The following is a 16,502-nucleotide window of genomic DNA, read 5'->3' on the forward strand; positions in this document are numbered from 1 at the left end:
TTTGGCTCCTCTTTTGGCTCCTGCTGGCATTTATCAGCCATCAGTCCACCTGTGTGAGTGGACGGGTGCTGTGGCTGCTCTTTCGGCTCCTCTTTTGGCTCCTGCTGGCATTTATCAGCCATCAGTCCACCTGTGTGAGTAGACGCTGGACCCGCGGGGTTTCTTCCTTTTTACTGGGCTGTGTCACGCGGCATGAAATGACACAGCTCAGGCCTGTAATCCCAGCACTTTAGGGGGCCGAGGTGGGCAGATCACTTGAGTCCAGGAGTTGAAGACTAGCCAGGGCATCATAGCAAAACGCCATCTCTACAAAAAATTCCAAAAAAGATTAGTCGGGCCTGGTGGTGCGTACCTGTTATCCCAGTTACTGGAGAGGCTGAGGTGGGAGGATCGCTTGGGCCCAGGAGCTGGCCGTTGCAGTGAGCCGAGATGGCCCCGCTGCACTCTTGTCTCTAACAAACAAAACGGACCAAAACAAAGTGAAATGTCATTTGATTTGTGTCATCTGGTTTGATGACTTTTTTTTTTTTTAGACAGAGCTGGAGTGCAGTGGCAAGATCTCGGCTCACTGCAACCTCCGCTTCCGGGGTTCAAGCAATTGTCCTGCCTCAGCCTCCTGAGTAGCTCTGATTACAACGCCTGGCTAATTTCTGTATTTTTAGTAGAGACGGGGTTTCACCATGTTCGCCAGGATAGTCTCCATCTCTTCACCTCGTGATCCGCCTGCCTCGGCCTCCCAGTGCTGGGATTACAGGCGTGAGCCACCGCGCCTGGCCAAACTATATAACCTTAAGTGTAAGTTTACTAACTTTGGAAAGTACATACACCAGCATAAACCAACCCCCTTTCAAGATCTACATTATTTTATTTATTTATTTATTTTTTTGAGACAGTTTCTCCCTTGTTGCCGAGGCTGGAGTGCAATGGGGCAATATCAGCTCGCCGCAACCTCTGCTTCCCAGATTCGAGCGATTCTCCTGCCTCAGCCTCCCGAGTGGCTGGGATTACAGACATGTGCCACCACTCCCAGCTAATTTTGTATTTTTAGTAGAGATAGGGTTTCTCCATGTTGGTCAGGCTGGTTTTGAACTCCCGACCTCAGGTGATCCGCCCGCCTCGGCCTCCCAAAGCATTGGGATTACAGGCATGAACCACCGTGCCCAGCCAAGATCTACACTATTATGTCACCCCAGAAAGTGAACTCTCACTCTTCCCAGCCAGTCTCTTTCTTATCCTAGGTTAGCTTGCTTATTCTGGAATTTCGTGTATACAGATGCATGCCATGCCATAGGTACTCTTTTGTGTCTGCTTTATTCTGCTCAACACCATGTTTCTGAAATCATGACCATTGTTGTATGGTTCTCTAACTCCATCATTTCCATTTCAGACTCAGCATATGCTGAGTTCAACCTGTTGAAGGGCTATCTCTGTTTCATTCACCATCTTGAAAGAAACATTTAAAATTGAGATGTTTTCAAGAATATATAGTTAAATCCTGAGGAATCGATGTAGAAATGTTATCGTCTTCACTCACATAAGAGTCTAATGGAATTAATGTCAACAATCTTAGAGAAATCCCACACTATTCATGCCATTTTCATGATCTCCACCTTGGTAATTTTTTTTTTTTTTTTTTTTTTTTTTTTTTTTTTTTTTTTGAGACAGAGTCTCGCTCTGTCACCCAGGCTGAAGTGCAGTGGTGCGATCTCGGCTCACTGCAACCTCTGCCTCCCGGGTTCAAGTGATTCTTCTGCCTCAGCCTCCCAAGTAACTGGAACTATAGGCGGGTGCCACCATGCCCTGCTAATTTTTTGTATTTTTAGTAGAGATTGGTTTCACCGTGTTAGCTAGGATGGTCTCAATCTCCTGATCTCGCGGTCCACCCACCTCGGCTTCCCAAAGTGCTGGGATTGCAGGCTTGAGCCACCACGCCCGGCCCACCTTGTTAATTTTTAAGCACTAAAATTCGATACTTATTTGTGAATGAAGTAATCTCTTCATTGTATTTTTTTTTTTTTTTTACTTATGCTGAGCTTTAAATGACAAAGATTCATATAATCCAAGAGAGAAGTATTATTTAGAGGGATTCTTTTACCATGTGATATATAATAAATGCATCCAATGTTATACATCAATTTAAAAAACAAGTAAATAACTAAAGAAAAGATAACTACTGGCCAGGTGCAGTGGCTCACACTTGTATTCCCAGCACTTTGGGAGGCCGAGGCAGGTGGATCATGAGGTCAGGAGTTGGAGACCAGCCTGGCCAAGATGGTGAAACCCTGTTTCTACTAAAAATACAAAACTTAGCCGAGCGTGGTGGCAGGCGCCTGTAATCCCAGTTACTCAGTAGCTGAGGCAGGAGAATCGCTTGAACCCGGGAGGCGGAGGTTGCAGTGAGCTGAGATCATGCCACTGCAATCTAGCCTGGGTGACAGAGCAAGACTTTGTCTCAAAACAAAAAGAAAAGAAAAGATAAGATAATTACTTTATACTTAGCTTGTCTTAGCCATGAGTGACGGGCTGCATGTGGCCCAGGACAGTTTTGAATGCAGTTCAACACAAATTTGTAAACTTTCTTAAAACATTAGGAGATTTTGGCCAGGTACAGTGGCTCATGCCTGTAATCCCAGCACTTTGGGAGGCTGAGGCGGGCAGATTACCTGAGGTCAGGAGTTCGAGACCACCCTGGCCAACATGGCAAAACCCCATCTCCACAAAAAATAAAAAAATTTGCTGAGTGCACTGTCAGGCACCTGTACTCCCAGCTACTCAGGAGGCTGAGGCAGGAGAATCACTTGAACCTGAGAGGCAGAGGTTGCAGTGAGCCGAGAGCACACCACTGCACTCCAGCCTGGGTGACAGAGTGAGACCCCATCTCAAAAAGAAACAACAAACAAAAACAAAAACAAAAACAATGGCCGGGCACGGTGGTTCACACCTGTAATCCCAGCACTTTGGGAGGCCGAGGCAGGCAGATCGCCTGTCGGGAGTTCAAGGCCAGACTGGCCAACATGGTGAAACCTCATCTCTACTAAAAATACAAAAATTAGTCGGGCGTGGTGGCGGAGACCTGTAATCTCAGCTGCTCGGGAGGCTGAGGGAGGAGAATGGCTTGAGCCCAGGAGCTGGAGGTTGCAGTGAGCTGAGATTGCACCACTGCACTCCAGCCTGGGCGACTGAGTGGAGCGGAACTCTGTCTCAAAAAAAAAAAAAAAGAGGTTTTTTTAAGATCATCAGCTGTTGTTAGTGTCAGTGTATGTTATGTGTGGCTCAAGACAACTTTGCTTCTTTTAATATAGGCAGGGAAGTCAAAAGATTGGATATCCCTGCTTTATACCAAGAAAGACAACACCCCACATTTGCAATGCCTAAAAACACTACGAGCCATCTGAAAAACATGAGACTTCTCTAACTTCTGTTCTTTTTTGTAGCAGTGGAATCCCACGGTGATATCTGAGGGATGTGGTTACCTTTTGGAGGAGGTTGACGGTTTCTAAGGATGATTCTTTCTGAGTGAAATATTGTCAGTGTCATTGACCTTTTCATTATTTCAACTATTATTATTCCAGGTTATCAATACTCTGGCTGACCTTCGTCATCGTGGGACTGACTTTGGTGGAAGTCTTTGGTTACTTATCATTACTGTGTTTCTGAGAAGTTATAAATTTGCCATCTCCCTCCGCACAAGTTACCTTTCTGTGAGTATACTAACTTTCTGTAGAGGTATACTTGTAATCGCAAACAAGAATAAGTTATATGAAACAATTCACGTTTCTGGACTTCATTATGAATATGTGGTTTTACCCCAAAAATCAGGGAAATGATTTATTAGCATAAGAAATATGAAAATATCTGCCATTTACATTATGAAAATTAAATAGGTCGGTGTTTAATAGAATGTCAACAGAGCTTTTGGTCAAAAATAAGTTTTTTTAACCTTTGTGCTATTTGTCACAAATGGAGTATGAGGTTTCGTCACTTAAATAGGAAAGTCTTTCTAAACTCTTCTGCTTTATAGTTCTATCGTATGGGTGGAAGGAAAACTTCCAATCTCCACTCTGAAGATTCACTGCAGAAATGAGCTGACAACAGACAGCTTAACAGGAAAAGAAAAACATAGAACAGGCATAAACATGGGAACCAGCTGAAAAATGAGACTGCTAGAAGGGCTGGATGGTTGATGCTTAAAGAGCACCCTCTTCTGAGGGGAGAGGGAGATAGATGGAGATGTAGGCCATTTAGAGGGGCAGCAAATGATTTTTAGGGGAAATGAAAGAGCCCAAGGAACAAACAGTTGGCCTGAGACAAAGTTCCTCTGAGGTCATAGGGACGAGGTGACAAACTGCCGGAAGGTGAAGGGCAGAACTGCACTGGGTCTCATGATGCAGAGAAAGCCCCAGAGAATCTCTTAGAACTGCCCTCCAAGAGAATCAATGAAAAGTGTGTCTGGGCAGGGTAATTTTGAATGACATCATTCAAAGTGCATGTTCCCACTTGCAACTGGAGAGAGATCAGTATGTCAAAAGTCTGTACTTGGTAAGAATTTGGCTGCTAAGTTGTGCCATAATTTGTCTTTTGAGCCTTTTTTCCTTTGGGGAAGTTGAGCTCTACATTTTGTCTTGCCATTCATGACAGTAAAAATGTGGTCGTCTGGGGGCTGAACCTCCTTCTGAACAATGATCCAAGATAAAAGTACTAATACCACAATGCTTTTTTATATTCAAGGGAAGAGGAAGTATGTTTCAGTTTTACCGCCTAGGTAATTACACGTCATTTGGCACTGCCTTTCAAGATATGTAGAAAACAGAAAATATATGAGTTATGAAGATATCTAGGCACATGTAACATTCTCTGTGCCACTTAGTCCTGAACAGAGAATTTTCGGTATAAATTGGAGGAAGCTTTTTTTTTTTTTTTTTTTTTTTCTCTTTTCTCGCTCCCAAGACGTGTCTCCCTCTGTTGCCCAGGCTGGAGTATAATGGTGTGAGCTCGGCTCACTGCAACCTCCACCTCCTGGCTTCAAGTGATTCCCCTGCCTCAGCCTCTCAAGTAGCTGGGATTACAGGTGCCCACCACCATGCCCAGCTAATTTTTGTATTTTTAGTAGAGTCGGGGTTTTACCATGTTGGCCAGGCTAGTCTCAAAACCCGACCTCAAATGATCCACCCGCCTCAGCCTCCCAAAGTGCTGGGATTACAAGCGTGAGCCACCACGTGAGCCAGGGGAAGTTTTTAAATTTACCACTTTTTAACAATTCCATTTAGGAAAGTTCAGTTGAGCTGTTGGACTTGGACAACTTTGCACCTCTCATCTTTGTCCTTGTCATCTAGTCATCTATACCATTACCTCCTAAGCAGGGACATCATGGGTGCCATGAAGCATTCATGCGTGATGGCATTTCTTTGCCTCTCATTTCTTCGTGTGTTTGACATTTCTCCTAGCTCCAAACTGGGCCAGCTACCTTTCCTATGAAATGTAGCAGTAGCTGTGGGATAGACGTGGTTGCTCTTCTCATCTTTTTAGATTACCCATTGCTTCTCTCGAAATCCTAGTACATGATTTTTTTTTGATCCTATGTGCAGAAATCAGGAAAAAACAAATTCTACAAAGAATTTGAAAGATATTATTTCAGGCCAGGTGTGGTGGCTCATGCCTGTAATCCCAGCACTTTGGGAGGCTGAGGCAGGTGGATCACTTGAGGTCAGGAGTTCAAGACCAGATGGGCCAACATAGTGAAATCCCATCTCTACTAAAAAGACAAAAATTAGCCAGGCATGGTAGCAGGCACCTGTAATCCCAGCTACTTGGGAGGCCGAGGCACAAGAATCGCTTGAATCTGGGAGGTGGAGGTTGCCGTGAGCCACGGTAGCGCCACTGCACTTCAGCATGGTTGAGTGACACTCCGTCTCAAGAAAAAAGTCATTTCAATGACTACCTCAGGAGATTCATAGGTATCTGACCCACATCTGAGATGGGATTTGCATTGCATTTTAGCTATGATGAGAACAAATATTTAATATCTTCGAAGATTAAAAGCATACTGTGATAATATGGAAATCTTGGTGGGAATTCAGTCATTAGTGAGAATGTTTTGCGTTAAGTTCAAACCGGCCTCAACGAAGCTGATGTGAGGGAAGGGAAAGTGAACTCTGAGTAGAGCAGGGACAGAAGAAAGATGCTCCAGTGCGGATCAGGAAGGAGCAGGGGGTGAAATGTTACAAATTCTAGAACTCAGAGAGCTGAAGGTAATTACTTCCTTTTCAGGTTGTGAAACATGTTAACCTGTGGTAAAATACTTACAAGATGATAATTACCATCTAACCGTGTTGAAGTGTGCAGTTCAGTTGTGTGAAGTATATTCATGTCATTTTTTTTTTTTTTTTTTGAGACGGAGTCTCACTCTGTCACCAGGCTGGAGTGCAGTGGTGGGATCTTGGCTCACTGCAACCTCTGCCTCCTGGGTTCAAGCAGTTCTCCTGCCTCAGCCTCCCGAGTAGCTGGGACTACAGGCGTGCGCCACCATGCTCAGCTAATTTTTGTATTTTTAGTAGAGACAGGGTTTCACCATGTTGGTCAGGCTGGTCTTGAACTCCTAACCTCGTGATCTGCCTGCCTCAGCCTCCCAAAGTGCTGGGATTACAGGCGTGAGCCACCATGCCCAGCGAAATCTAGGGCTGGAACATGGCTGCAGCATATAAATAGAATTGAATTCCATCGTTTTGTTAACCCTGTTTTTTGTTTGTTTGTAGTTGTTGCTGTTTTTGAGACAGAGTCTCGCTCTGTCGCCTAGGCTGGAGTGCAGTGGTGCAATCTCGGCTCACGGCAGACTCTGCCTCCCGGGTTCAAACTATTCTCCTGCCTCAGCCTCCCAAGTAGGTGGGACTACAGGCGCCTACCACCACACCCGGCTAATTTTTGTATTTTATTAGAGACAGGGTTTCACCATATTGGCCAGGCTGGTCTGGAACTCCTGACCTTGTGATCCGCCCACCTCGGCCTCCCAAAGTGCTGGGATTACAGGCGTGAGCCACCACACCCAGCCCCTGTTTTGTTTTTGTTTTGCTTGTTTCTTAGGGTTGTTTTTCTATTTATGGTAAAGGCATTGGCTTTCCATTTGTAGCATCAATCGAATATTTCCTGTTAACAATAACCTTATGTCATAGTAAATGGTAAAGGGATTTAAAGCAGTGGTTTTCAGCTGCCAGAGGCCTGAGTGAGTTTGGGCACACTCTGTGTGATCGGGCAGAAGGCCTGTGGGAAGTTTAGCCGAGGACAGGGCCAGGAAAGGTGATGGACAGTGGGGGTCTGTCCTGGTCACCAGGCCCCTGGGTCCTGCCCACCTGCTTGGAGCTCCCCACCCATCACACACGATGCTGCCAAGCCCTCTGGGTATTGTGGGCAAATACCTTAGGAGAGAAGCTGATGAACTTTGTTTCTTGAAATGCACAGATTCCTTGGACATCCCTGAGAGATCAATCATGAAAGTCAACTTGGTTTTCTCCCCCTCATTTGGGTTCAGAATTTAAAGTCCACACACACAGGCAGTAAGATGATATAGATAAGGACATCATCACTGGGTTTCGGATGTTAAAATGTCTAGGTGGGTTAGGGGTGATTTGAGATCACACAACCTTGTGCCACAAAGAGGAATTCCCAGGCCAGAGGGAGACATTTTATTGCCATGTTATGATCTTATCATTGAGTTGAAAGGCAATCTTGTTTCATTTTGGATTCTTTCTTATGTTTATGTCTTATAAGGGCACTTTGAATTTCCAAGCAAATAATAATTTTGAATTAGCTTTTAATCATTGACTTCTAGCACAGTTATATGATCAGAAACATGCTGTGTGATTGGATTGCTCTCAAACATATTGAGATTTGCTGGAACAAAATAAGTCAGGTTAATTTTTGTAAATGTACCATGCCCGCTTAAAATGAATGTATGTACATTTGTTCCTGAGATACAGGTTGATGGGCGGATGGCTACATGGATGTGATGGAGATGGTTTACTATCGGGACCTTCCGCATCCTGCTGATGTTTTGTTGCTTAAGATATGAATGGCTGAGCGGAGGCTGTAAACCCTGGCAGTCTGCTTGGGTATGAGGTTCTTCCTGCCATCCTGCCATCATTTGTTTTTTATGTTTTGTCGCCAAAAGTGACCTTGAGGAACCCTGGGAGCTCAGGAAGGAAGGAGCGCCCAGAAGCAGGGACAGGGAGCTGGTTGGGGAGGACCAGAAATCAGGTTTGTGAAGGTTCCAGAGAGGACCTGGCCTTGGGAGGAGCGTGGGGGACTGAGATGGGGGAGGGGTCATTGGAATGATGTGGGCGCTACTTGGAATGTCCATTGTGAGGCACCACCGGGGTCATCAGGGATTGGTGGAGAGGGAGTATGAAGCCCCAGGGTTTCTAAGGGAGGGCCCAGACCGAAGAAGGTTTGGTGGAAAGCAGAACCTTAGTCTCCCTCTAATTGCTCCTAAGCCTCACGCTCCCTTGCCCCGCGTGTCCTGTTGCTTCCCTGATCTTCTCCGTGACCTGTAGCTAAGCCTTCCACCAGCGCTTGAGTACTTAATTTGAACCGGATCCTTTCCCAGACCCTTTCTTCTTCTCCTCCTCCTCCTCCACCTCCTCCAGGTGCCCAACAGCCCCCTTCTCCTCCTTTCCCTTCCCTTACTTCCCCCCTTCCCCTCCCCTTCCCCTTCCCCTCCCCTTCCCCTCCCCTTCCCCTCCCCCTCCCCTCCCCCTCCCCTCCCCCTCCCCAACTCAGATCCGCCCCCGGTCCCGTCCCCTTCCCTCCCCCCTGCCCTAAGCCACCTCCACCTCTGTCCTGGCCGCCTCAGGGCGCCTGAAAGGACCAGGACATGCGGGTGCTGTGGCTGCTCTTTTGGCTCCTCTTTTGGCTCCTGCTGGCATTTATCAGCCATCAGTCCACCTGTGTGAGTGGACGGGTGCTGTGGCTGCTCTTTCGGCTCCTCTTTTGGCTCCTGCTGGCATTTATCAGCCATCAGTCCACCTGTGTGAGTAGACGCTGGACCCGCGGGGTTTCTTCCTTTTTACTGGGCTGTGTCACGCGGCATGAAATGACACAGCTCAGGCCTGTAATCCCAGCACTTTAGGGGGCCGAGGTGGGCAGATCACTTGAGTCCAGGAGTTGAAGACTAGCCAGGGCATCATAGCAAAACGCCATCTCTACAAAAAATTCCAAAAAAGATTAGTCGGGCCTGGTGGTGCGTACCTGTTATCCCAGTTACTGGAGAGGCTGAGGTGGGAGGATCGCTTGGGCCCAGGAGCTGGCCGTTGCAGTGAGCCGAGATGGCCCCGCTGCACTCTTGTCTCTAACAAACAAAACGGACCAAAACAAAGTGAAATGTCATTTGATTTGTGTCATCTGGTTTGATGACTTTTTTTTTTTTTTAGACAGAGCTGGAGTGCAGTGGCAAGATCTCGGCTCACTGCAACCTCCGCTTCCGGGGTTCAAGCAATTGTCCTGCCTCAGCCTCCTGAGTAGCTCTGATTACAACGCCTGGCTAATTTCTGTATTTTTAGTAGAGACGGGGTTTCACCATGTTCGCCAGGATAGTCTCCATCTCTTCACCTCGTGATCCGCCTGCCTCGGCCTCCCAGTGCTGGGATTACAGGCGTGAGCCACCGCGCCTGGCCAAACTATATAACCTTAAGTGTAAGTTTACTAACTTTGGAAAGTACATACACCAGCATAAACCAACCCCCTTTCAAGATCTACATTATTTTATTTATTTATTTATTTTTTTGAGACAGTTTCTCCCTTGTTGCCGAGGCTGGAGTGCAATGGGGCAATATCAGCTCGCCGCAACCTCTGCTTCCCAGATTCGAGCGATTCTCCTGCCTCAGCCTCCCGAGTGGCTGGGATTACAGACATGTGCCACCACTCCCAGCTAATTTTGTATTTTTAGTAGAGATAGGGTTTCTCCATGTTGGTCAGGCTGGTTTTGAACTCCCGACCTCAGGTGATCCGCCCGCCTCGGCCTCCCAAAGCATTGGGATTACAGGCATGAACCACCGTGCCCAGCCAAGATCTACACTATTATGTCACCCCAGAAAGTGAACTCTCACTCTTCCCAGCCAGTCTCTTTCTTATCCTAGGTTAGCTTGCTTATTCTGGAATTTCGTGTATACAGATGCATGCCATGCCATAGGTACTCTTTTGTGTCTGCTTTATTCTGCTCAACACCATGTTTCTGAAATCATGACCATTGTTGTATGGTTCTCTAACTCCATCATTTCCATTTCAGACTCAGCATATGCTGAGTTCAACCTGTTGAAGGGCTATCTCTGTTTCATTCACCATCTTGAAAGAAACATTTAAAATTGAGATGTTTTCAAGAATATATAGTTAAATCCTGAGGAATCGATGTAGAAATGTTATCGTCTTCACTCACATAAGAGTCTAATGGAATTAATGTCAACAATCTTAGAGAAATCCCACACTATTCATGCCATTTTCATGATCTCCACCTTGGTAATTTTTTTTTTTTTTTTTTTTTTTTTTTTTTTTTTTTTTTTTTGAGACAGAGTCTCGCTCTGTCACCCAGGCTGAAGTGCAGTGGTGCGATCTCGGCTCACTGCAACCTCTGCCTCCCGGGTTCAAGTGATTCTTCTGCCTCAGCCTCCCAAGTAACTGGAACTATAGGCGGGTGCCACCATGCCCTGCTAATTTTTTGTATTTTTAGTAGAGATTGGTTTCACCGTGTTAGCTAGGATGGTCTCAATCTCCTGATCTCGCGGTCCACCCACCTCGGCTTCCCAAAGGGCTGGGATTGCAGGCTTGAGCCACCACGCCCGGCCCACCTTGTTAATTTTTAAGCACTAAAATTCGATACTTATTTGTGAATGAAGTAATCTCTTCATTGTATTTTTTTTTTTTTTTTTACTTATGCTGAGCTTTAAATGACAAAGATTCATATAATCCAAGAGAGAAGTATTATTTAGAGGGATTCTTTTACCATGTGATATATAATAAATGCATCCAATGTTATACATCAATTTAAAAAACAAGTAAATAACTAAAGAAAAGATAACTACTGGCCAGGTGCAGTGGCTCACACTTGTATTCCCAGCACTTTGGGAGGCCGAGGCAGGTGGATCATGAGGTCAGGAGTTGGAGACCAGCCTGGCCAAGATGGTGAAACCCTGTTTCTACTAAAAATACAAAACTTAGCCGAGCGTGGTGGCAGGCGCCTGTAATCCCAGTTACTCAGTAGCTGAGGCAGGAGAATCGCTTGAACCCGGGAGGCGGAGGTTGCAGTGAGCTGAGATCATGCCACTGCAATCTAGCCTGGGTGACAGAGCAAGACTTTGTCTCAAAACAAAAAGAAAAGAAAAGATAAGATAATTACTTTATACTTAGCTTGTCTTAGCCATGAGTGACGGGCTGCATGTGGCCCAGGACAGTTTTGAATGCAGTTCAACACAAATTTGTAAACTTTCTTAAAACATTAGGAGATTTTGGCCAGGTACAGTGGCTCATGCCTGTAATCCCAGCACTTTGGGAGGCTGAGGCGGGCAGATTACCTGAGGTCAGGAGTTCGAGACCACCCTGGCCAACATGGCAAAACCCCATCTCCACAAAAAATAAAAAAATTTGCTGAGTGCACTGTCAGGCACCTGTACTCCCAGCTACTCAGGAGGCTGAGGCAGGAGAATCACTTGAACCTGAGAGGCAGAGGTTGCAGTGAGCCGAGAGCACACCACTGCACTCCAGCCTGGGTGACAGAGTGAGACCCCATCTCAAAAAGAAACAACAAACAAAAACAAAAACAAAAACAATGGCCGGGCACGGTGGTTCACACCTGTAATCCCAGCACTTTGGGAGGCCGAGGCAGGCAGATCGCCTGTCGGGAGTTCAAGGCCAGACTGGCCAACATGGTGAAACCTCATCTCTACTAAAAATACAAAAATTAGTCGGGCGTGGTGGCGGAGACCTGTAATCTCAGCTGCTCGGGAGGCTGAGGGAGGAGAATGGCTTGAGCCCAGGAGCTGGAGGTTGCAGTGAGCTGAGATTGCACCACTGCACTCCAGCCTGGGCGACTGAGTGGAGCGGAACTCTGTCTCAAAAAAAAAAAAAAAGAGGTTTTTTTAAGATCATCAGCTGTTGTTAGTGTCAGTGTATGTTATGTGTGGCTCAAGACAACTTTGCTTCTTTTAATATAGGCAGGGAAGTCAAAAGATTGGATATCCCTGCTTTATACCAAGAAAGACAACACCCCACATTTGCAATGCCTAAAAACACTACGAGCCATCTGAAAAACATGAGACTTCTCTAACTTCTGTTCTTTTTTGTAGCAGTGGAATCCCACGGTGATATCTGAGGGATGTGGTTACCTTTTGGAGGAGGTTGACGGTTTCTAAGGATGATTCTTTCTGAGTGAAATATTGTCAGTGTCATTGACCTTTTCATTATTTCAACTATTATTATTCCAGGTTATCAATACTCTGGCTGACCTTCGTCATCGTGGGACTGACTTTGGTGGAAGTCTTTGGTTACTTATCATTACTGTGTTTCTGAGAAGTTATAAATTTGCCATCTCCCTCCGCACAAGTTACCTTTCTGTGAGTATACTAACTTTCTGTAGAGGTATACTTGTAATCGCAAATAAGAATAAGTTATATGAAACAATTCACGTTTCTGGACTTCATTATGAATATGTGGTTTTACCCCAAAAATCAGGGAAATGATTTATTAGCATAAGAAATATGAAAATATCTGCCATTTACATTATGAAAATTAAATAGGTCGGTGTTTAATAGAATGTCAACAGAGCTTTTGGTCAAAAATAAGTTTTTTTAACCTTTGTGCTATTTGTCACAAATGGAGTATGAGGTTTCGTCACTTAAATAGGAAAGTCTTTCTAAACTCTTCTGCTTTATAGTTCTATCGTATGGGTGGAAGGAAAACTTCCAATCTCCACTCTGAAGATTCACTGCAGAAATGAGCTGACAACAGACAGCTTAACAGGAAAAGAAAAACATAGAACAGGCATAAACATGGGAACCAGCTGAAAAATGAGACTGCTAGAAGGGCTGGATGGTTGATGCTTAAAGAGCACCCTCTTCTGAGGGGAGAGGGAGATAGATGGAGATGTAGGCCATTTAGAGGGGCAGCAAATGATTTTTAGGGGAAATGAAAGAGCCCAAGGAACAAACAGTTGGCCTGAGACAAAGTTCCTCTGAGGTCATAGGGACGAGGTGACAAACTGCCGGAAGGTGAAGGGCAGAACTGCACTGGGTCTCATGATGCAGAGAAAGCCCCAGAGAATCTCTTAGAACTGCCCTCCAAGAGAATCAATGAAAAGTGTGTCTGGGCAGGGTAATTTTGAATGACATCATTCAAAGTGCATGTTCCCACTTGCAACTGGAGAGAGATCAGTATGTCAAAAGTCTGTACTTGGTAAGAATTTGGCTGCTAAGTTGTGCCATAATTTGTCTTTTGAGCCTTTTTTCCTTTGGGGAAGTTGAGCTCTACATTTTGTCTTGCCATTCATGACAGTAAAAATGTGGTCGTCTGGGGGCTGAACCTCCTTCTGAACAATGATCCAAGATAAAAGTACTAATACCACAATGCTTTTTTATATTCAAGGGAAGAGGAAGTATGTTTCAGTTTTACCGCCTAGGTAATTACACGTCATTTGGCACTGCCTTTCAAGATATGTAGAAAACAGAAAATATATGAGTTATGAAGATATCTAGGCACATGTAACATTCTCTGTGCCACTTAGTCCTGAACAGAGAATTTTCGGTATAAATTGGAGGAAGCTTTTTTTTTTTTTTTTTTTTTTTTTTTTCTTCTCTTTTCTCACTCCCAAGACGTGTCTCCCTCTGTTGCCCAGGCTGGAGTATAATGGTGTGAGCTCGGCTCACTGCAACCTCCACCTCCTGGCTTCAAGTGATTCCCCTGCCTCAGCCTCTCAAGTAGCTGGGATTACAGGTGCCCACCACCATGCCCAGCTAATTTTTGTATTTTTAGTAGAGTCGGGGTTTTACCATGTTGGCCAGGCTAGTCTCAAAACCCGACCTCAAATGATCCACCCGCCTCAGCCTCCCAAAGTGCTGGGATTACAAGCGTGAGCCACCACGTGAGCCAGGGGAAGTTTTTAAATTTACCACTTTTTAACAATTCCATTTAGGAAAGTTCAGTTGAGCTGTTGGACTTGGACAACTTTGCACCTCTCATCTTTGTCCTTGTCATCTAGTCATCTATACCATTACCTCCTAAGCAGGGACATCATGGGTGCCATGAAGCATTCATGCGTGATGGCATTTCTTTGCCTCTCATTTCTTCGTGTGTTTGACATTTCTCCTAGCTCCAAACTGGGCCAGCTACCTTTCCTATGAAATGTAGCAGTAGCTGTGGGATAGACGTGGTTGCTCTTCTCATCTTTTTAGATTACCCATTGCTTCTCTCGAAATCCTAGTACATGATTTTTTTTTGATCCTATGTGCAGAAATCAGGAAAAAACAAATTCTACAAAGAATTTGAAAGATATTATTTCAGGCCAGGTGTGGTGGCTCATGCCTGTAATCCCAGCACTTTGGGAGGCTGAGGCAGGTGGATCACTTGAGGTCAGGAGTTCAAGACCAGATGGGCCAACATAGTGAAATCCCATCTCTACTAAAAAGACAAAAATTAGCCAGGCATGGTAGCAGGCACCTGTAATCCCAGCTACTTGGGAGGCCGAGGCACAAGAATCGCTTGAATCTGGGAGGTGGAGGTTGCCGTGAGCCACGGTAGCGCCACTGCACTTCAGCATGGTTGAGTGACACTCCGTCTCAAGAAAAAAGTCATTTCAATGACTACCTCAGGAGATTCATAGGTATCTGACCCACATCTGAGATGGGATTTGCATTGCATTTTAGCTATGATGAGAACAAATATTTAATATCTTCGAAGATTAAAAGCATACTGTGATAATATGGAAATCTTGGTGGGAATTCAGTCATTAGTGAGAATGTTTTGCGTTAAGTTCAAACCGGCCTCAACGAAGCTGATGTGAGGGAAGGGAAAGTGAACTCTGAGTAGAGCAGGGACAGAAGAAAGATGCTCCAGTGCGGATCAGGAAGGAGCAGGGGGTGAAATGTTACAAATTCTAGAACTCAGAGAGCTGAAGGTAATTACTTCCTTTTCAGGTTGTGAAACATGTTAACCTGTGGTAAAATACTTACAAGATGATAATTACCATCTAACCGTGTTGAAGTGTGCAGTTCAGTTGTGTGAAGTATATTCATGTCATTTTTTTTTTTTTTTTTTGAGACGGAGTCTCACTCTGTCACCAGGCTGGAGTGCAGTGGTGGGATCTTGGCTCACTGCAACCTCTGCCTCCTGGGTTCAAGCAGTTCTCCTGCCTCAGCCTCCCGAGTAGCTGGGACTACAGGCGTGCGCCACCATGCTCAGCTAATTTTTGTATTTTTAGTAGAGACAGGGTTTCACCATGTTGGTCAGGCTGGTCTTGAACTCCTAACCTCGTGATCTGCCTGCCTCAGCCTCCCAAAGTGCTGGGATTACAGGCGTGAGCCACCATGCCCAGCGAAATCTAGGGCTGGAACATGGCTGCAGCATATAAATAGAATTGAATTCCATCGTTTTGTTAACCCTGTTTTTTGTTTGTTTGTAGTTGTTGCTGTTTTTGAGACAGAGTCTCGCTCTGTCGCCTAGGCTGGAGTGCAGTGGTGCAATCTCGGCTCACGGCAGACTCTGCCTCCCGGGTTCAAACTATTCTCCTGCCTCAGCCTCCCAAGTAGGTGGGACTACAGGCGCCTACCACCACACCCGGCTAATTTTTGTATTTTATTAGAGACAGGGTTTCACCATATTGGCCAGGCTGGTCTGGAACTCCTGACCTTGTGATCCGCCCACCTCGGCCTCCCAAAGTGCTGGGATTACAGGCGTGAGCCACCACACCCAGCCCCTGTTTTGTTTTTGTTTTGCTTGTTTCTTAGGGTTGTTTTTCTATTTATGGTAAAGGCATTGGCTTTCCATTTGTAGCATCAATCGAATATTTCCTGTTAACAATAACCTTATGTCATAGTAAATGGTAAAGGGATTTAAAGCAGTGGTTTTCAGCTGCCAGAGGCCTGAGTGAGTTTGGGCACACTCTGTGTGATCGGGCAGAAGGCCTGTGGGAAGTTTAGCCGAGGACAGGGCCAGGAAAGGTGATGGACAGTGGGGGTCTGTCCTGGTCACCAGGCCCCTGGGTCCTGCCCACCTGCTTGGAGCTCCCCACCCATCACACACGATGCTGCCAAGCCCTCTGGGTATTGTGGGCAAATACCTTAGGAGAGAAGCTGATGAACTTTGTTTATTGAAATGCACAGATTCCTTGGACATCCCTGAGAGATCAATCATGAAAGTCAACTTGGTTTTCTCCCCCTCATTTGGGTTCAGAATTTAAAGTCCACACACACAGGCAGTAAGATGATATAGATAAGGACATCATCACTGGGTTTCGGATGTTAAAATGTCTAGGT

The 16,502-nt window shown here is 45.5% G+C and overlaps 1 protein-coding gene across 8 annotated transcripts in view; it reads left to right on the top strand.

Annotated features, from left to right (window-relative positions):
* The window catches only part of LOC739285 (polycystin-1), a 71,730-nt gene that overhangs the window by 40,339 nt on the left and 14,889 nt on the right, over positions 1-16,502 (top strand). For all 8 annotated transcript variants that reach the window (XM_063796785.1, XM_063796788.1, XM_063796787.1 and 5 more), the window contains exons 15-16: positions 3,573-3,701; positions 12,462-12,590. In XM_063796785.1, coding sequence (XP_063652855.1) covers positions 3,573-3,701; positions 12,462-12,590 — 258 coding nt within the window. The remainder of the gene's footprint in view (positions 1-3,572; positions 3,702-12,461; positions 12,591-16,502) is intronic.

The sequence above is a fragment of the Pan troglodytes genome, chromosome 18, assembly GCF_028858775.2.
Source record: "Pan troglodytes isolate AG18354 chromosome 18, NHGRI_mPanTro3-v2.0_pri, whole genome shotgun sequence".
Taxonomy (NCBI): Eukaryota; Metazoa; Chordata; class Mammalia; order Primates; family Hominidae; genus Pan; species Pan troglodytes.